This window comes from Aquarana catesbeiana, linkage group LG07 (assembly GCF_042186555.1).
Source record: "Aquarana catesbeiana isolate 2022-GZ linkage group LG07, ASM4218655v1, whole genome shotgun sequence".
Taxonomy (NCBI): domain Eukaryota; kingdom Metazoa; phylum Chordata; class Amphibia; order Anura; family Ranidae; genus Aquarana; species Aquarana catesbeiana.
In genome coordinates, this window is record NC_133330.1 from 89,285,603 (window position 1) to 89,307,877 (window position 22,275).

At 42.1% G+C, this 22,275-nt stretch overlaps 1 protein-coding gene across 1 annotated transcript; it reads left to right on the forward strand.

Annotated features, from left to right (window-relative positions):
• Positions 1 to 1,055: 1,055 nt before the first annotated feature.
• On the forward strand, positions 1,056 to 20,979 carry LOC141103160 (galectin-2-like). Its single transcript, XM_073592468.1, has 4 exons — positions 1,056 to 1,304; positions 15,690 to 15,772; positions 17,736 to 17,895; positions 20,786 to 20,979. Exons 1-4 carry the CDS (start codon positions 1,299 to 1,301, stop codon positions 20,930 to 20,932), a joined length of 396 nt encoding a protein of 131 aa, XP_073448569.1. The 5' UTR covers positions 1,056 to 1,298; the 3' UTR covers positions 20,933 to 20,979.
• The last annotated feature ends 1,296 nt before the right edge of the window (positions 20,980 to 22,275 follow it).

The following is a 22,275-nucleotide window of genomic DNA, read 5'->3' on the forward strand; positions in this document are numbered from 1 at the left end:
GGGCTGAGAGACCTGGGTCACTACTTACTGGTACTGGAACCGGGTGTAGGTGGATCAAGATGGACGCCAGGGCTAGGCCTGAGCCGTGTTTATCCTGGTTCTCTGTAACACCTGGTGTCCCTGCGGTGAGGTCCGGTAGCGAAGGAGGAGGTGCTCAGGGGTGGGAAGGGGCACGCTGGCCCGCTGAAACAGGAAGTGGGGGTGAGCTGAGGAGGTAGGCCGGCGTGGGCCGGAGCTAGGCCGCAGCCACGGTCTGTCCCTCGTGTCTAGCTGGCTAGAGAAGAGGCGACCGGACAGCGGCTGTGGATGGTGCCCTAGTGAGCTGGGGGCTGAGTAGGGGTCGGGTGGGACCGGGTCCCGGTACAACCTGTTGGGGGGGCCTGGGATCAGTGTGGCCGGTGGAGTGTTGCGGCCGCACTGGGTGAACCAAGATGGTCGACGGGCTAGGCCCGAGCCGCGGGCTGTCCAGATGCTCGGGCTCCCGGTGTGGCTGTGGTCCCGTCCGTGGATGGTGGGTAGGGTCTGGATGGAGGGAGTGCTTGAGGTCTTGATTGAGGTACTTCTGAAAGAAAAAAAAAATGCATTATGGCCACTAGTTGGTACTGACGATATTAGAATTACATGTAGCAGAGGAAGTACAGCATTATGCGCCCCGATTGAGCATATGTTTGTCACATCCGCACAACAAACATTTTATACATAGACCCTTAGGTACTTACACTGCTACTATTTAAAAAATACATTTAAGGATATATTTATGGTTTTAGATCTGCATTCGTTTATGCATTTTATATATGCCTAGAGTTCAGTTTCAAGAGACATTTTTTTTATTTGTCTAATTCTGCTTATCATGACTGGGGATAAAGGTCAATCAGAGTGGCTATAATGACAAGGCACCATACTACATTTCTGATTGTTTAAAATTTTCATTGTTCATTGATTCCTATCTCAGGGAGACTCCGGTGATATCACTATTGTTGCAAAACATGATTGTTCAATGACAAGTTAGCTTGTACCACCCCCAGAAATGGTCAGATTTAATGAGATAATGGACACTGTTCAAAGTCCTGACTGCACCCACATCAATATCAGTTAAATTATAACTTCCCCAGAAGGAATGAATAAACGGGATATATATAAGGATACCGGTCAGTAAGAAGGCGCTTTGTGCAGCTATCCAGTGCTCCACCAAAACCTCTGCCAACCAGAGCTCGACCAAAACCTCTGCCAACCAGAGCTCGACCAAAACCTCTGCCAACCAGAGCTCCACCAAAACCTGCGTCATCCAGCGCTCCACTATGTCTGTAAGTTCATTTTCAGCACTAGCGTTCTCCATATTTCTTTCAGTACAGGGGTCCTTTACACATGTTCCATGATGATTTGTAGTGATGTTTTTTTTTTTTTTTTTTTGAGTGCCTCCTAATATAGTGATTATAGTAGCTGGTAGGGAAGTTTTTATGTAGTTACATGCATCAAAATACAAAGGTATGTATAGTGCATTTTACTTGTGATGCCATTCATCCTAGGAACGATGCACATAATGAAAACCTCAGGAACTGTAGGTATCCGGACCCTCAGAAAACCAGTGCTGGAGGACATATGAAGGCTGCTATTGCTTGGCTGCTTCTGATAATGCTAGCTTTCTGGCTTTTTATGACTCTAGTAGTGGCAGAATCATTGATTTGCATGACAGCATGACTGTCAAAGCTGTTCATTTAGGGATCTCAGGCAGATTCTACCCACAATCCCAAATTGCACAGCAATAGTGGCGAAATGCTCCACGCGTTATTGGGTGCCATTAATTTTTAACGCCACCTACACGTGGTGCGGTTTTGGCACATCTATTGCACAATAAATCATGCTGCAATCGTGGCAAACTGCATCCTGCTCCTTTTGGGCAACAAGCTTTGCGTGTGCGATCGCTGCACTTGCAGCAAAATGCACAACAGTTCTTTGGTTTCCATTGAAAATGAATGCCACTGTTGCAGTGCAATTTGAGATTGCAGGTGGAATTGCTGCAATCCCAAGCTGCCAGATGTGAACGGGGACTTATGCTGGCCATACACTATACGAAAAATCGGCCGAAAAATCGTTCATATAGACACTTCGTTCATTTTTCGGCAAGTTAATGGGCACAAATCGATAATCGTTTGTGACGTTTTTGTGGACAAAAAACGAACGGGAAGTTTGAAAAATTTCTGCCGAACGTACGATAAATTGTAAGGTTAATGTGTTTCCCGTCCGAACTGTCTGCACTAGGTATATGTAAAAAAACGAACAAAAAATTATTTATTCATGTCCACTGAACAATTTATCGGTCATTACATGATGGCACGATCGTTTGTGGTCACGGTCGAACGTTCGTTTTTTCGAAAATGGGTTCGGCCGATTTTCTGTATAGTGTATGGCCAGCATAAGGCTGGGTTCACACCATCCCTGCATCCATCTCACAGCAGGGGTCCGGTGTGTCCTGGTTCACCGTTACAGGTCCGATTTCAGCCCAATTTTGGGCTAAATTCGGACCTGAAACAAACCAAAAGACGCACAGTGTTTTTCTGCAAAACGCACCGGACCTGCTGCGAAGATATGTGAACCGGCTCTATAGAGAGCCGGTCAAAATCTTCTGCTATTGCGAATTGGATGCTGAGATACCACATCCAATTCGCAATGGTGTGAACCCAGCCTGAAAGCTGGCCATACACTGTGTGATTTTCGGCCAGTTCCCGAGGAACTGTTTGACATTTGCTCAGTGGATGGCCCTGCTCCGTTCAACAAAACTCAATTGCTTGATCTACTTTTGATGGAGGAGCCTGCAGGAAATTTTTCAGAAGAACATTGACTGCATTCAATCAGCCGATGTTTAGCTGAAAAATGTATTGCTGTAAGTGTACCTGTTTTAGAGATCCCCTCACTTCTTGTGTTGTCACAAGGACAGGAATTCGGGGAAAAGCTCCCCAGTGGGGGTACAGACTACAGTACATGTTGTATACCCATCCACCTCCTATCCAAACCTACAACATTGGCTGACGGACATAAGCTGGCCATTCACCAGCAGATTTCTGAATAAACATGTACACCCATATCATACAAAAACTTCTCAGTACAATTTCATTCAAAGTACTTCAAAACTTCATTTGCTTTTAACATTTGATTTTGGAACAAAAGAACTTTTCCAAACAAAAACCACATTCACTGGAAGACTGAGAAAAATTCTCCATTCTGCTTCTTCGAATTTTCTTGTCATCGCGGAAAAAAAAATGAACATCAATTTGACCCCACCAATGCTTATAAAATCAAATGAACTCTGAAAATGAAAACATTTGAACTAAATTCTTCTAACGTATGGCCAGCACTAGACTAGAGCTACCCAGCCAATTAAATCTGTTTCTGAGAGATTTAACCTCTTGTTGGCAAACACCTCATTGGCTTCATTGAATTCAGTGACTGCCAACAGGGGGTTAAGTCTCTCCTAGGAAACAGATTTGGGCTGTTGCTTTGTGTGCACTTTCTTTGAGTCTTAACCCCTTGTTAATAAATACTTTTACTGAATTCACTGTACTGCAGATGAGGCAGGGGATAAATCTCTTAGGCTACATTTCCACTGTTGCAACCTCAAAATCAGGCAATTTAGAGCGCGACTTGGTAGTGTGACTTTGAGTGCAGTTTTGATCCAACTTTACACTCTCTGGATCAAAGTCGCATCAAAAGTCCTATCAAAGTAGTGCAGGCACCTTTTCAAAGTCACTGATTTTCAAAGACATGTAAATGGGAACGGGTGCCATTGAAAACAATGGACTGACTTGTCATGCGACTTTATGTGTCCAAAGTCACATTACAGGTCGCACTAGTGGAAACGGAACTTTAGAAACAAGGTATTCAGATCTGACTTGTAGCCCTGGCATTATTCATCTCCTACTGCTATATTGGAACTTCGGTAAAGTCCTAAGGGTACATGGAAGCTCTTGTATTACAAATTGACCAACATCCAATGTGGATTATTAGATTATCTGCCAGTTAGGGGACCAAACGCAAAATCTCGGTCTCAGAGTCTCAGGTAAGCAGGCGCTTTTGTGGCTTATTGATGAATTTTTTTTTTTTCTGCTTTCAGATCTTTAAATTAAAATCTGTGTATAAGGTACATAAAAAAAGTAAAATAAATATATTTTACATTATTAAATTGCCTGCAAATCAAGATGCGTGTTAGGACTCGTGATGGGGCAGAATTTACATATCTGAGGTGCACTACTGCACGTATGTACGTAAAAGTGCGCTGTAGTTAGACAACTAACTCATTTTGAATGAGTTTGCAATGCACCACAATGCACCTATTAGTGTACCTGCACTTTTTTTGCCGTAAAAAACGCCTTAATGGCTCACAGCACTTATGTATGTTGCTGTGCATTGCAGTAACAGAAATATATATGGAAAATGTGCAGCGCTAAACAAATAATGATCAACATCAAAAATAAAATTGACATATGAAAAAAAGCAATATAAATAGTGACATGTGCAGTAACGTCTATGTATTACCACAAATCAAAGGTCTGCATTTAGCTTAAAGGGACCTTTTATATTTTTAATATGCCAAGTCTGAGATGCAATCTCTGTACAGTTCCTTATTCCAGTGATAAAATACTGGACCTTAGAACCCAGATAATTATTACAGGGTACTACAGGCTTCCAACTTCCATGTCATATCACTAAGGTCCATGGACATTGGGCGTTTAGCTTGGGTGCATGGGGCTCTGGCATTTAGCTGTTGGCTAATAGGTGCACCATCCAGCCCTGGTGCCAGCAGCCTGCCAAACTCTAGAGCAGTGGTTCTCAACTCCTGTCCTCGGGACCCACTAACAGGCCAGATTTTAAGTATTGCCTTGGGGAGATGCAGACCAGAATACTGCAATCACTGAGCAGCAAATGATATCACCTGTGATGTATTTTGGTTATCTTGCAAACCTGGCCTGTTGGTGGGTCCTGAGGACAGGAGTTGAGAACCACTGCTCTAGAGGCTGACAGCTGTTGCGGTGGGATGGAGCACCTATCGGTATGAACATTTAGGGCAGTATGAGCCCTGGCATGAATGCCCAGAATGCAGTCTCATTACTGTTCTGGGGACACATTTGGGATTTTCCTTTAAAGTACTTTCACTTTCGATAACTGTAAGCATTAAAAATAGAGAGGGTGAATCTCCCTATTGGGGCACAGACAGCAATAAAAACATGACAGAGGTTCTAATACCTCTCCACTCCAAGATTTGTCTTTAGTTATACTTTAACTCTGGATCGCATGTGCTGTGTGGCCTACACCATATGACTATTGCAATACAAACAATCTTATTCAAAATGAAGTTAAAAGGTATTAAACTGGTGCATAGATGTACATAAAGCTATTTTCTCAGTTTTTAACTATTGACATCCGCGCTATGGCCGAATGACGGCCACAGCGTGGACCAGAATTCCCGGGAGGCCGTCTAATGACGGCCTCCCCTGTGCACACGCCCTGCAGGGCACACGCCGAGCACGCTGTGATCACCAAGTCACTGAGACTCGGCTGATCACCGATCCGGGTAAGGGGCTGGTCCTGGCCCCTTACCATGTGATCAGCTGTCAGCCAATAACAGCTGATCACATGATGTAAACAAAAGATCGGTAATCGTTTTTTTTTCTACTCACGCTGATAGCGTGAGTAGAAAAAAAAGCCGATCACTGGCTCAGATGAGAGGGACAAAGGTCTCGAAGTGGAAGAGGCACATCTGCCTCATCTGTGCTTCCTAACAGTGCCACCTAACAGTGCCCACAAGTGCCACCTATCAATGCCCACAAGTGCCAGCTATCAATGCCCACCAGTAGTGCCAATCAGTGCCACCTAGCAGTGCTGCCTATCAGTGTAACTGATCAGTGCCCATTATTACCACCCATCAGTGCCCATCACTGCCACCCATCAGTGCCCATCACTGCCGCCTATCAGTGCCCATCACTGCCGCCTCATCAGCGTACATCAATGAAGGAGAAAAATTACCTGTTTTAAATTTTTTATAACAAAATATAACATTTTTTTTTTTAAATTCAGTCTTTTTAAATTTTGTTTACAAAAAATAAAAACCACAGAGGTGATCAAATACCACCGAAAGAAAGCTCTATTTGTGGGGAAAAAATCATAAAAATTTCATTTGGTTACAGTGTTGTGTGACCGTGCAATTGTCATTCAAAGTGCATCAGCACTGAAAGCTGAAAATTGGTCTGGATAGGAGGGGGGTTTAAGTGCCCAGTAAGCAATTAATTAAACACTAGAAAGTCATACCTCCCAAATGTTTCTGATTTTGCAGGACCGTCTTGGGCCCCACCCCCTTCCACAACAGCCCCGACCCTCCTAGGGTTGCCACCTTTTCTTCAAGTCAAACCTGAACACTTTAGTGGCGCACAGCAATTTTTTTGTAGTATAAGCTATACATATATTTTGCTATTAAATAACATGGTATGTTATCCCTAACAGGTGCCCGATATAACACTGTCACCTACAGTGCCTTGCAAAAGTATTCGCCCCCCTTGGCTTTTTACCTATTTTGTTACATTACAGCCTTTAGTTCAATGTTTTTTTAATCTGAATTATATGTGATGGATCAGAACACAATAGTCTAAGTTGGTGAAGTAAAATTAGAAAAATATATACATAAAACTATTTTTCAGAAATAAAAAACTGATAATTGGCATGTGCGTATGTATTCACCCCCTTTGTTATGAAGCCCATAAAAAGCTCTGGTGCAACCAATTACCTTCAGAAGTCACATAATTAGTGAAATGATGTACACCTGTGTGCAATCTAAGTGTCACATGATCTGTCATTACATATACACACCTTTTTGAAAGGCCCCAGAAGCTGCAACACCTAAGCAAGAGGCACCACTAACCAAACACTGCCATGGAGACCAAGGAACTCTCCAAACAAGTAAGGGACAATATTGTTGAGAAGTACAAGTCAGGGTTAGGTTATAAAAAAAAATGTCCAAATCGTTGATGATCCCTAGGAGCACCATCAAATCTATCATAACCAAAAGGAAAGAACATGGCACAACAGCAAACCTGCCAAGAGACGGCCACACACCAAAGGAGGGCATTAATCAGAGAGGCAGGACAGAGACCTAAGGTAACTCTGGAGGAGCTGCAGAGTTCCACAGCAGAGACTGGAGTATCTGTACATAGGATGACAATAAGCTGTACGCTTCACAGAGTTGGGCTTTATGGCAGAGTGGCCAGAAGAAAGCCATTACTTTCAGCAAAAAAACAAAATGGCATGTTTTGAGTTTGCGAAAAGTCATGTGGGAGACTCCCAAAATGTATGGAGGAAGATGCTCTGGTCTGATGAGAATAAAATTAAACTTTTTGTCCATCAAAGAAAACACTGTGTCTGATGCAAACCCAACACATCACATCACCCAAAGAATACCATCCCCACAGAGAAACATGGTTGTGGCAGCATCATGCTGTGGGGATGTTTTTCAGCAGTCGGGATTGGGAAACTGGTCAGAGTTGAGGGAAAGATGGATGGTGCTGAATACAGGGATATTCTTGAGCAAAACCTGTACCACTCTGTGTGTGATTTGAGGCTAGGACGGAGGTTCACCTTCCAGCAGGACAATGATCCAAAACACACTGTTAAAGCAACACTTGAGTGGTTTAAGGGGAAACATGTAAATGTGTTGGAATGGCCTAGTCAAACCCAGACCTCAATCCTATAGAAAATCTGTGGTCAGACTTAAAGATTGCTGTTCACAAGCGCAAACCATCCAACTTGAAGGAGCTGGAGCAGTTTTGCAAGGAGGTATGGGCAAAAATCCCAGTGGTAAGATGTGGCAAGCTCATAGAGACTTATCAAAAACGACTTGGAGCTGTTATAGCCGCAAAAGGTGGCTCTACAAAGTATTGACTTTAAGGGGGTGAATAGTTTTGCACATTGGACTTTTTCTGTTATTTTGTCCTATTTGTTGTTTTCTTCACAATAACAAAAAAAAAATCTTCAAAGTTGTGGGCATGTTCTGTAAATTAATTGATGCAAATCCTCAGACAATCCATGTTAATTCCAGGTTGTGAGGCAACAAAACACAAAAAATGCCAAGGGGTGAATACTTTTGCAAGGCACGGTAGCTACTTTATTGCACACATTCAGTAGTATATTTAACAAAACAAAGGTGCAAAAAAAACCCAGAAGTTCTTTCTTGGGGTTTACAAAAACTTTGCCCTCTATACCAAGCCATCCATCACAAAACCTCTCAAACAGTTCCTGACAAAATAGCATATGACAAGTATGGAACCCTTATCGCTTCAACATTTATACAAGGTATCATAGTGACTCTTTTATTTACTTATTATGACAATAAAGAGGGTGGGGGAAGAGATGATAATGACACGTCGCTTATGAACTGTAACTCCACGTCTCTCAATATACAGGTGCAGTATGCAGGCCTGCCGCCTGCAGCCTGTCAAAATCTATGGCACGATGAAATATGCTGCGGCTGAATAGGACTGAATGCTGTACAGCATGATACTCACGTTCAGGGAAGTATGCCCCAAGTTGGGCGACGATGGCTGTGGAAAAGAACACTCTTATTTTAGATAATTCTGCTCCACCAGAAATTTTTCTTTTCCGAGGCCAGGCGAAAGGTAGCACAACACTCCGGGGTTCCCCTCTCTAGTCTTCTCCTGTATTGTATGCCGACATGAATCTTCTCACTCAGCAACTGTCCTTTCCTCCCTCTAGTTCCTTGCAGCTCCGACCCTCTTAGTGTTTGGTGGTTGGGGTTCAGCCTGGCTGCTCAGAATGTCAGCCAATCCCAGTCCTGCTTTTTCCTCAGGTCTCTAGCAAAATTGCCGCCACTCCTCTTCTACTGGAAACACTTTGTCTCCTCATCTATGCTCTGCCTTTAACTAAAAGGGAGGGAGACCTGGGCTGCAGTGAGGGTGCAATCTCCTGCTGAGCGTCCTAAGAGCTCGTTTACACTTGCTCCAAAATGTGGCTTATTTGGACATGTTTTAATAAAGCACTCTGAATGCCAATCAAAGCCCCTGTCACTAAATAACATTTGTTTACAGTCCTGTTCACACATTGTATGTGCTTTGCTTTGCAGCAAAAATGATACTACATGTTGCTAACTTGGTGCTTCAAAGGGTCTCCAAAGCCTCCATAGAAGTCTATGACAAAGCTTGCTAGCAGCACCTGCAGCTTTTGAGAGACTTTTATTCAGAGTTAGCTTTGCTTTTTTTGGCGGTATTGGAGATATGAGATATCCCAGGATGCACTGGGAAACCAACAAGCAAACTGGAAAGACATCATCATCAGCAGTCATTTCCAGTTCATGTATACATATTCTGAAAGTGTCTGGTGCAGACATCACATCTGGTATGCAGCGTGGAGCAGTATAAAGGTGAGCAGGGTCTGGACTAGAGCAGAGCAACTAGCAGACATATAGGAACACTATAGCGGAAAGTGAGTGGGGACTGGAGAAAGAGGACTAAGGGGCGGAGGATCAGAAGAACTGGTAGACCTGAACAGGAGAAACTGGCAAAGTCACACGTGGTGTGCAGCTTGGGAACAATATAGAGGGAGGTGAGCGGAGACCAGAGAGAGAGTAGGATCAGCAAACCAGAGGATCAGCAGAGCTGGGGGTTACAACTAGTAAGTGGGGGATCAGCAAAGGTGGGGGTTACTACTGTACTACTGAGTGGGGGATCAGCAGAGCTGGGGGTACTACTGAGTGGGGCATCAGCGGAGCTGGGGATACTACTGAGTGGGGCATCCGTGGAGCGGGGGTTCTACTGAGTGGGGCAGCAGCAGAGCTGGGAGTACTAATGAGTGGGGCATCAGCAGAGCTGGGAGTACTACTAAGCAGGGGATCTACTGAACGAGGGTACTTATAATCTGGGGATCTGATGAACGAGGGTACCAATGAGCTGGGGATCTGCTAAACAGGGGTACTAATGAGCTGGGGGTCTCCTGAGTGGGGGTAGTACTGAAATGAGGTTCTAATGGGCCCCTTTAAAACAAATAGAAAATCAACACACACATAAAGGGCATTTGCCAAGCTTCATTAAAGCTTCAGAAGCATCAAAAACACATAAAATAGCATGTTGAAGCGGTGGGCACTTTAATGTGTGTTAAATCAAAGCAAGTGTAAATTAGCCCTTAATGGGCTGCCGGCCAAGGCTACAAATTTTAAATCTCTGGTATTAGACCTCAGAAATGTTAATGGTGGGCATACTTTCAATCCTGTAGCTATCAACTATGATTTTGTAAAACTGACTAAAAATTAAAACTCTTTACTCCTTGCAATGATGACGTAAAAAGGGACATTCAATTCACTGCTTGTGACCAGAACCACTGCCCTGCCCTGACTTTTTTTTTGTCACTGAAACACAGGCTTTTTTTCCACTTGTATGGTCCAATGTGGTGTGCCAATACTTGTGTTAAAGTGGTAGTAAAGCTTTGTTATTAACGTGTACCTACAGCAAACCCTCTGATGAGGCTTAACGGTAGGTACCATTTAGAAGATATTCACAGTGGATGCAGTTGGTGATGTCATCAGCGCATTTGTGCAATCAAGGCACACTGAGTGTGCCGTCAATGCAGAGAGCACTATGCTGCTGCCGTGACTCCCATGTGCATGCGTGGGAGTGACATCATTGCGGCCTGGCCATTCAAAAGGCCTGAAAGTGCAAACCCAGAAGGAAGACCTTTAAAGATGGAAGTGCCAGCAGTGGTGACAGCGCATCGCTGGGCGGCTTCATTAAAAAAGGAAGTTTGTCATAATGTGCTAGTATGTGGTGTATACCAGCACAATAATGCCTGAGCCTGCAGGAGGACCATTAAAAATATAGTAGAGTTTACTACAGCTTTAAGGCAACCCATTCATTTGAATATGCTTCCAACACACCACATATATGGTAATCTGGCCTCAGACTGATCAGGTGGTAATAACTGAATACGATTTTTAAACTTCACAATTGGTTTGATAAGTGTTGTCAAAGTTGAATAGGAAAAGGGAAGAGTCTGCAAAAAAAGTTTGCAGAAATTCTTGAGAGATATAGATTTGACCTGGGGCATTGCTTTTTCTTTAAAGCCTCTCAAGACTATTGCCAAAGGTTTCAGAGCAAAGTTAAAAAGCTGATGTGAAAGCAGGCATACCTTCATTTCCTCTTTGAAATGGTTATCGAAGTCAAGAAAACTTCAGTTAATTATTTAGTTAGGCAAAGCCTATAAATAGCTTCAACTAGATTCTAAAACATGTTATGAAAGCCAAACTTTCATTTTCAGATGATCCTGGTGCACTTTGCTAAATTAATTTTTTGGCATCAAGTGACAGCAAAAAAATTGAAGACCAAAAATGATGCACAGACTGCTTCAATGGCCAATTTCTCCATCATTGTATTTCAAATATTTTGGTATCTTTAATCAACAATGAGATTGGGAGGCTAGACAGTACTTGACTTTTATCCTATATTAATTTGAATAAATATTTAATATTTTATTGAAGGAAGAGACATTCATATACATTATAATGATTATAAACCCTTGCATATACCCACTGAAGTGACTAGCCTCAGGTGAAACCAAATCCTACTACATAAATTGTACTTATTTACCTGCAGCCCTCACTTCTCCACAGATTTCTAAAACACATCAAAGGCTATTTATCATCAGTAAAAGTCAGCGGGCGAGGATCTGACATCACACACTGCCCATAAGAGGAGAGTAGAGTGTAATCTAAGACCTGAGTAGAGGGAAAGGGAGGGGAATGGGGACACGTCACCTAGTATGCTTGGTGTTAGCCTGTCAAAAGTCGCTCTAGCAGATAGCAGAGATATGAGAGAGCAGACAGAAATCACACTAGGTGCTTTGAAACAAGGCAAGTACATGCTATAGAAGGATATGCTTTGTTCATTTTTCATTTCAGAGGTTTACAACCACTTTGAATAAAACATCCATCTATATATAACCAGCAAATTTTCCCTTAGACTAATTAACAGGGGCATTTGAGCCTTTTATTTTGTATTCAATTTAATAAAAACCTTCCTTTTGTATTGTAGTATTATTATTATTATTATTATTATTATACAGGATTTATATAGCGCCAACAGTATGGGCAGACAGTACAGTTACAATACAATTCAATACAGGAGAAATCAGGGGCCCTGCTCATTAGAGCCTACAATCTAGAAATTGTAGACCTACAAATTGTCACAATTGTGTAAAGGCAAAACAGTTGTATAAATACATAGAAAAAAAAGTAAGTGTGTGTGTATGTATAGTATATAAGTGTAAACGTACATCTATATTCACATGGCATCTTGCGGGGAAAATTTATTTATTGCGCTTGGGAATCGGTTAAAGCTGAACTCCAGGCACAAAAGAATAAATTTAAATATAATCTTTACTAGCCACAAAGGATATGAATCCAAATTCCTTTGCTAACCCAGACATTAAAGCGGAGTTCCAGCCTGGGGAAAAATTCATATCCAGCAGGTACAAATACTGTAGCTACTGACTTTTAATATAAGGACACTTACAGTACTTGAGCCCGTGATGATGGCACCCCAAGCTGATCCGTCCATCGGCTTCTGGTGCAGGAGTCAGCATTGCTAGTAAAGGAAATCGGCAGTGAAGCCTTCAGGCTTCATAGCCGGTTTTCTACTGCACATGTGCGAGTCGCGTAGCACTTTCTTAATGGTCCCATCATCTTCTGGGACACACACAGGTCCCAGAAGGCAGCGGGGGGGGAAGGAGGAGGGCATGATGCATTTTGTGGAAATTACATACCTAATTACGTACCTTACGTACACAGCGACATAGGACGGAAGTCCAGAAATAACCCCATAGCAAAGGCACTAAAAAGCCCCAATTTTTTTATATATATATCTAAAAACGAGGGGTGGGGGGTTTGGTGTACTATTGTTTAAGACCGAGTTGTCTTTCTGCCTGGAACTCCGCTTTAACTTGTAAAATTAGCAGTGAAATCATCGCTGTGCTGTACAGACAACAGAGCTGTAGGAGGGGCCCAGCAGACTCCACCCATTATAGGCTGCATGCAGAAAATGACAGGGGGGTGGAGACAAGACCAGTTACCCTGCACAAGGAGAGAAAGCAGCAATGACCGGTATTATTACAGGAAGTTCCCACACAGAGGCAAAGTTTCACACTAGATTACTGCACAGATCAGGGAGAAATACACAAAGCACACAAAGGTTCAAGTAAGAATACACATACCTCTTGTATTTAGACAATATTTTCCTATCCTGCTTTAAGCATGTATTAAAGAGTGAAGGGAAATAACTGTACACTTACCACACCAGAAAACCACCACAAAAAAACAAAAAAAAAAAACAGACAAACTTCAAGCGGTTGTAAAGGCTAAAATATATATATTTTTAAAATAACAAACATGTTATACCTATCTGCTCTATGCAATGATATTGCGCAGAGTGCCCTGAAACGATCTTGGCCCCTCCTCTTCTGCATGTGCTACAACAGCAAGCTGCTCGCTATGGGGGCACATGTGCAGGCTCGCTCCAGAGGCGGGCTGTGTGTATCCATAGACATACAGAGCATGGCCCACCCCCCCCCCCCCCCGCCTCCCTTTTCACAGGATTAGGTTGACAGCAGCAGGAGAACTCAGGTAATTATTTGGGAGTGGGGGAGGGAAAACAAATACTGGGACATTTTTTACCTAATGCAGGGAATGCTGGACATACAGTTTAAAAACTAATAATAAACTAGTAATTGGCCACGAGAGGGAGTGGGCCAGCACTTAACTTCACAAAGTGGATATTTGTTTATTGATGCCCTCTGTATTTCAGGGCTTGATGGTATTTGAGAAAACATGCAAAGGTACACATTTTCCAGTGGATATACTTTTTTAAAACGTAGTCTTATGCCGCGTACACATGATCGGAAATGCCGCCAGCAAAACTCTGATGAGAGCTTTTGTTCGGAAAATGCAACCCTGTGTATGCTCCATCGGACTTTTGCTGGTGAAATTCCAGCCAACAAAAGATTGCGAGCATGTTCTCTATTTTTCGGTCGGGAAAAGTACCTATCCAAAAATGCGATCGTCTGTATGCAATTTGGACGCGCGAAAAGTCATGCATGCTCGGAAACAATTCGACGCATGCTCAGAAGCATTGAACTTCATTTTCTCGGCTCATCATAGTGTTGTACGTCACCGTGTTCTTGACAGTCGAAAGTTCAGAGAACTTTTGTGTGACCCTGTGTATGCAAGCCAAGCTTGAGCGAAATTCCATCGGAAAAACCATCCAAGATTTTTCAGATGGAAATTCCGCTCGTGTGTACGGGGCATTAGATTACATTTATTACTTTACTTATTGTGTCTAATTTTGTCCACACCTAGAAACATATTATGGGAGTAGATATTGTTTATCTTTGTCACATGGTAAGGCCATTGTGTACTTTCAGATAAATGATACATCTCCAAATACAGTTAGGTGAAAGTACACCTCATGTTGACTTTTCGAAACATACTTCATTGACTTTGCGAAACATCTTCATTCAAACTATGCTTACAGATAAAGGTGAGATACAGGGAAAATTTGCCTTTTTAAATCTGTTATTAAAAAAATAGATGTATGGATGTACTTAGGAAAAAGTAAGAACATCTTTGGGCTCAGAAGCTGGTATTTTTCTCTTCAGATATGACTTATTTTAGGCATTTCTGCAGAAACAACCTCTTGTAAGCATTTTCCTGCCAAGCAGTTTTCCTAAATTGACTCGGTAACATTTTGGCCACTGCTTCATGTCAAATTCTTTCAGAACTGCCTGTAAGATGCCCCCACAACATTTCAATAGGCTTAAAATAAGATCTTTGGCTAGGCCAAAGCTTCTATTTTTTGAGCTATTCCTTGGTGGATTTTCTAGTGTGCTGCAGATCATCATCATTTTGAAAGATGAGTTTTTGGGTTCAACTTCAACTTTTGAACAGATGGCCTAATTTTGTCATCAAGCACACTTTAATATGATGGAGAATTCATAGTTGACCCAATGACTGCAAACATAGTTGACCCAATGACTGCAAACTCAAGCTTTACATAATCCTAGGATACATCACAGGTAGCCTGGTGACCTGACCTCCCTACCTCTCTACTCTCTTTTCCTGCTGGTATTGTCTTTGTCAGCATATTTTTTATGCAGCACACTTGACTGCCAACTAGTGCTTCTCCCTCTTCCAGAGTTCTTCTCTAAGGGAATGATATCAAAGCAAATTAGGGTTTTCACATTTGGTGAATTTAAAATGAATGTATTATTGTTTTTTTTATTGAATACACATGTTCATCCATTAGCATTGCTTGCATATATGCCTGGAGATCAAGTTTAAGGGTCTCTAAGCAGGGAGTCTTTAACTGGACCATTAAACGAACTGGAAATTCAAATATTTATTAAATAATAATAGGATTCCCAATAGCCCTGGCCACTTTTAGGACACAGAAAAGACAGCAGATGAAAAACAGAAAACAAAAAAAAAAAACTGGTGAGAGAGTTGGTGAAGAATAACAACCTCTGATAAAGATACGGTGGCTTGTGAAATTGTTGCATTAAAAAAAAACAATGTTGAGATTTATCTTATACCTGAAAACAATGAAAAAGGACTCCTAAATCATCTCTTGTTTTTCTATTCTATTATTCATTAGGAGAAATTTGAAATTGTGAACTTGGAGCTCAAATCTGGAGAAGGTCTAAAGCTGAAGGGGAAACTCACAGATGATGCCAAGAAGTAAGTCTCATGTAGCATTATTCTGTAGTACATTTGTGTCCCCTATAAGACTGAATATGAAGACAATACTCATGTCAAATTACTCTAAACAAGCTGCTTACAGGTAAAAGAAGCACTACACATATCTGGAAGTGCCTGCTCTTTATACTTGAATTAGTATATTGTTGTGTAGGATCACCAAAAAATTTGAGTAATCAGAGATCAGATAGTCCAGATCTGCACTTTTCTTTGTGATATTTTAATAAAAATCCATGGTGTGCTTACTAAATTTCTGGTGATTACTTGTTCTTTTGTGCTCGTACACATTGATCTACTGAGCCGTATTGAGAACTGCCTCCATCTTAGTACACCTCTTTCCATTTAAACAGACTGATTAGAGACTGCTAGAGATTATTGGTATTAAGCTGGCAATACAACAGAGTAAACATTGTCTGGTTCCTAGGGAACCAGCTGAAATTTGTGCAGTGGATGGCCCTGATGGCTGCCTCCACCCCGACATCCCTAGATTGAAAAAGCAAAAGAGCCGGGTGGAAAATTGTTGATCAAACAAAGCCTGCATCCCAACTGTCAAAATACAATAGCCACCGCAGGAAATTTATCCATCTGCACTGTGTAGTATGGATGGAATAATCTGTTAGATTTTTGCATTGGAGTTCTCTTACAAGTCTGTATTCTCTACAGTAATATTGTATACATATGTTCATGTGCGCTCTGTCAGCTCAAATAGAGAGAAATAAGCGATTAATCTACTCTCTATAGTAGGGATTCCATGCATGAGAGTTCAAATGCAGCAAGAGATGTGTAGATGGTCACAGATGGGCTGACTCTGGATGGCTGCCAGCACATAACAAGCTAGAAGGAGCTCTGTAGACAGTAGAAACAAAGAAGAGAGTAGCGCCATCTAAGTGCAGCGTGATAAAAACATTTTAATATAGGACAGACGATTTTAAACTCACAAGATTTTAGAGATAACAGCATATGTGAAATGGTATAGGAAGTTCATCCACTCCTGGGGGAAGGCGGTCGGCTCGCATGTGGAGAGGCAGCTGATGTTCCTGGCTGCGCTGGTGGCTCCCAATGCTTCGTGGTTCTCAGTTTCGGCTCAGGGGCAGCTGGACATGTCACTTCCGGATGGTGAGAGAGTGGGGAGGAGCGTGCGTTTGGAGCATGCGTACTCCTTCATCAGGCAATCTGCCTGAGCCACCAGTGCTTCCAGGAACATCAGCTGCCTATCCACCTGCAAGCCGACCGTGGATGAACTTCCTATACCTTTTTACATGTGCTGTAATCTCTAAAATCTTGTGAGTTTAAAATCGTCTGTCCTATATTAAAATGTTTTTATCACACTGAACTTAGGTGGCGCTGCTCTTTTCTTTGTTTCTACTGTGCCCTCTACAGTGCCTTGCAAATGACTGGCGCCATACTTGGTATCCCTCTCAGCAAAATCCCATGTAAAAGGTCAGGTAAAAAAGAATGGACAGCACAGGAAAAAAGCAAGAGTATGAAAAAAACCCTAAGTCATTTAGCTAGTGGAACCCAATTTATTGATTATTTTCCCTCATTGTTCCTGAATAAACGTAAAAAAAACACAAACTACTGAATGCTGGGGTCCTTGGACCAAAAAAAAAGTGCCCAAGGCCTTCAGGATGAACCCATGGATTTAGCAGCTTTGATTTACACAACAGCAGAATTTTGGAAGCCAAGATTTGCAGGCAAGAGCCATAGGGGTAGGGGAGGGTGACAAAACATATGACATAACCCTTTAGACTTCAATTAAGTTATTCTGTGGTGTATGCTGCACTCCCAGAGTCCACAAATAGCTAAAATAAAGGAAATAAGTTATTGGCAACACGGTCTATAATTTCAGAAAACTATCTAATGTATATGTTCAGGTTGCTCATCATTGGTTATAGCTGATAATATATGATTTTGATGTATCTGAGGTCTTGCTTTGTCCATACAGCTTTTCCTTCAATTTGGGAAGAAGCTCCAGTGATATAGGTTTACATTTTAACCCACGCCTAAATGAGACTGTGATTGTATGCAACTCCAAAAGAAGCAACAACTGGGAATCAGAACAAAGAAGTGGACACATGTGTTTTACACCCGGGGCAGATGTCAAGGTCAGTATGACAAGGTCGGAGATAAGTCATCTGACACAGTCAAATACTGATGTCATTATAGTAAACAATGGCCTATTCTGTAAAGGTTACTTTGCAACAGGTTATGGGTGGCATGTTATCACAATACTTAAAGCTCCACTTTTTAACTTGTACTGACAGGTAAGCCTATAATAAAGCTTACCCATAGGTACAGTGAATATCACCTAAACTTGTGGTGTTCAGGAGATATTCACACTGGATGCAGCCTGTGACGTCACTGGCGCATGCGCTCTGAGAGGAAAGCATATCCATGCCATCCCTTCAGAGCTCTGTTCCGTAAACAATGATTGCCCCGTGCATGCGTGTGAGTGACGTTAAAGCTATTCATAGTTGCATAGTAGGTGAGGTTGAAAAAAGACACAAGTCCATCAAGTCCAAACTATATGTGCGATTATACGTCAGTATTACATTGTATATCCCTGTTTGTTGCGGTCGTCCAAAGGACCAGAGCCAGTGAACTGGGAAGGAAAACCTGGGAAGACGGAATCCCGGTCAGTGGTGACAGCACACTGCCGGAGGGCTTTGTTCTAAGGTAAGTATTTCATAATGTGCTGGAATGCGATGCATTGCAGCACATTATTCCATTGCCTTGCAGGGAATTTTTTTTTAAAAGGCCGTGGTTTACTACCGCTTTAATACACATTACAGTTATCAGATACAGAACACTGTTACAGGGAATTTAGTGAGAAGTGCAGTAAATATAAAAATTACAGTGGTTTTATAATGCATACTTGCATAATAAGGCATTATTTCATTTTGGATGGAGTGGGAAAGTTTTTATTGTAGTCGGTGCCCTTTTTGAGAAGATTTACCCTCAAGTACTACTGTCACAGCTATAACTTATTTTAGTAGGGTGGGAAGGAGTTAGAACTTTTGGCAGTGTTTTCATTGCTGTGTCTGCATGCCTGTCCTTTTGGAAACTGCTCTCCTCATTTCCTGTACTGGTGTAAAAGGAACAGGGAATGAGGAATCAACTTCCTAATGGATCACAGGCATACATGAAACCTAAAAGTTTTAACACTTTCCCATTCTATCGAAATAAAAATTACTGCAGTTAGGCCTCAGAGAGTAACTTTTTTTCAGTTCTTTCATCAATGGGACAGAGTACATGTAGTACTTTCTCCCATATTTCAAAGTGCTTTCAACCCTAGTTATGAGTAGTGGCTTGCCCCCTTCCATTCTGCTGTGGCCGACCTGACAACAGCTTTGATTAATAACTGCAGCTTGGTTGAATAAGGTTGATTCCTAGCTGCAGCTTGTCTCGGCTGTGAACACTTTCCCAAGCCAAGCAACAGCAAGAGGAAAGCATAGGCTGACATTTCCCTCCGTTCTTCTGCATTCCTCTGGCCATTTCTTGTCTTGGGAAAGTGTTCACAGCCGGGACAAGCTGCAGATAGGAATCATTTGTCCCTTTTAAAGACGGCGGGAGGGGAGGGAGGTAGGTCGCTACTCATAATACCCATAGGGGACAGAACTGTAAGATAAAAATTCTACTGTTAGATCTTCTTTAAAGTTGTTCTCTCAGCAGCTCAGTTCATTCTGCCCCCCCCTTACAGAGCACCTGCTATGTGTTTGCTTTAGAGATTAAAAGGCTGCGGATTCTCTACTTATAGGGGGAATCTGAGTTTCTATGAGAAGGACTTTAGTGTTTTTAAAGTGAACTTTAAAGATAGATTTGTTCACAGTGCATGTAGCTACAGAGGTCAGTAAGGGCTTGTTTTATAGATCATTTACTGCATGTTAAGAATGTGTACCAACTTGAGTGTCCATTGCCTGGGCACATTAGACTTTAAGGCTCTAAAGCAGTGATAGTCAACTTTCAACAGAACATTGCCAAAGACTGCAGCTATGCAACAGGATATTGTTAAGAACTACAAGCTTGTTTCAGAAGGCATAGGCCCTGTACACAGGCCGAATGTCAGGAGACAATGCTGGTAAAAAAAAAACGTCTGACATTCGGCCCGTGTGTATGTCGGCTTGTTGGACGTGCATGCTGAAAAACCAGCAGCCGACCGACTCCAGATCAGCACTCTCAGTCAATGGCAGAGAGCACTGATCAGAGTTCTGGCGGGGGGCGGGGGGGGGCTTTCTCCCTGTCAGAACACAACAGCTCAGTGGAGATCACTGCACTAACCTCACATGGTTAGTACAGTGGCTCCGACCGGAGCTGTCAGTTTTTTGGGGTTGCACGAAAAAAAACTGTTAGTGTGTACCCAGCTATAGCGTGTTAATACATTATTTGAGAATGCTAGAGTTCACTTCTATAACATGGCAATAGGGAAACGCAGACTTCTGTCTGCAGAGGCCCCAAGAGCTGCACAGAAGGTGCCAAAGGACTACAGTTTGGGTACCAGGGATGTAAAATGTGTTGGAAAACTGTACTATGTTGTGAGATTTTTCATGCAGCTTCTTTTTTGATAAAACAGGTCACATACTAGTAACAATATTATCATTATGTGTTTAATATATAATAATTTTATATTTACAATGCAAAGCAAATCAAAATGAAATAAAAATACAAAAACATAATGTCTATATAAAAAACTCTGTAAAACCTAGGTTCAGAGGGTCATGCATGCTTCCACATTCAAAGGTGGTGGAAGTCTCGCACAACAAAATGGATAATTGGCCGTGAGGCCATGGTGTCTTCCTGCCCAATCCATCCTCTATCAGGATATTCAGATGTTGATACATTGCATTTATAAGGTGAAGAACAACTGGGAAATGAACCATCTGCAGCAGAAGGGAGTTTTTTTTGATTTAACAGTTATGCCAATCGGCTGCAGATTAATTGTTTGAATTCTTTATGTAAAGCAGAGTTCATTAATTCAGAGCTTCATTTCCATTGCAGATCTCAATCAAGTTCAATGGGGACAAGTTTGATGTGAAGCTTCCTGATGGTCATGAAATCTCTTTCCCAAATCGTCACGGCTATGATAAACTTACATATCTCTCAGTCAAAGGGGACTTCAAAGTGACTTCATTTAAATATGAATAATAAGTGCCTTGTTAACTGGCTCAATAAAAATGATATTGCCAAACAAATCTCATCCTTTCAGCCTGTCATTGTGCATATAGTGCATTGTGTCTGGTGCAGACTAAGTTCACACTACTGCTAGGTGATTCTGATGTGATTTTTTTTTAGTCCAATGTAGTGCGACTTTGATGCCATTTGTGGTTATGTGGTTAGCATATTCTATGGAGCCAAATTACACAAAAATTGCACCAAAGTAGCACAATAACTTTTTCCAAAATTACGGCGCACAGAGACGCATTTATGTGAATGGGCACCGTTGGCAAATAAAGTGAACTCCCTTGTCATGCAAATCTATGGGACTCAAGTCGCATTAGAAATCACACCAGTGTGAACCAGCATTAATTGATAATAGAGTGCAATGTAAACTTCCTGTTACATTTCATAATGATGTTTAAAGTGACACTAAACCATATCCTTATGCTTCAAAAATAATCCATGCACATCCACATGGTCCTGTAATCTACTTTTCCCTCACTTCCCTTTGTTTGGAGTGAGCAGTGCATGGTAGTTGTGCTCTGCCCTATGCATGTGGGTGGGTGCAGCGTGGTGCGGCGATAATAACATACACGCAGTCTAGGTGCAATCAGTAGAACTTGCATTGTGGCAAAGGGAGAACTTGTATTTCAGTAAAGGTAGAACTTGTATTGTAGTAAAGGCCAAACAGATCACAACAAACGTGGTGGGAGAGGGACCAACCGGGAGCACTCGCAAATGCCAACAGCCTGTAGCGGAACAAGTATAAGTCGAACTGACAGTGTCTGTCTGGAGGGGTAGAAAACGGCCTGGCCATCTTATACCCAAACGGAAAGATGTCCAAAGAAATTGTGATCCCTAAGCTTTCTCTTCTCGTCTGGAACCTTTTCCTGCCACTCATGCTGTCCCCAACAGATGGAAGAACCTATCTCTACGCTACCCACACATGAATGCATTCCAAAACCTGGAGAGCAGGAACATAAAAAGACTCCGCTGACCCAAGATTGCTGCCAAGGGTCATCTGGATGCAGCGCAGCCGTTTGGAATGCTGCCCACGGGAACCTGGAAACCACAGAGAAACCAAGTATCCCCTGACTTGCACACTACAATCCACATAGTCCAAAGTCCCTAGTCTATTTTGGGAGTGAGAAAAGGTAGCTACCTTCCTACATACAGTTGAACCAGTAGAAGCCACGCTCTAACAGGTAGTTGGATTACAGCAGCAAAAACATAAAGAAATTGGTACAGACCGAAAGCAATAGAAATCTTTTTCTGAGTTAAGAATACCAAAGTTTAGTTTTATTTTAATGTTAGTTAATATACATTATGCA

What these genes read in the sequence shown, in the direction of transcription:
- LOC141103160 (XM_073592468.1), top strand. An exon ending in CTCACAGATGATGCCAAGAA is followed by an intron (nt 15,773 to 17,735) that starts GTAAGTCTCATG and finishes TTGTCCATACAG; the next exon opens with CTTTTCCTTCAATTTGGGAA. An exon ending in CACCCGGGGCAGATGTCAAG is followed by an intron (nt 17,896 to 20,785) that starts GTCAGTATGACA and finishes TTTCCATTGCAG; the next exon opens with ATCTCAATCAAGTTCAATGG.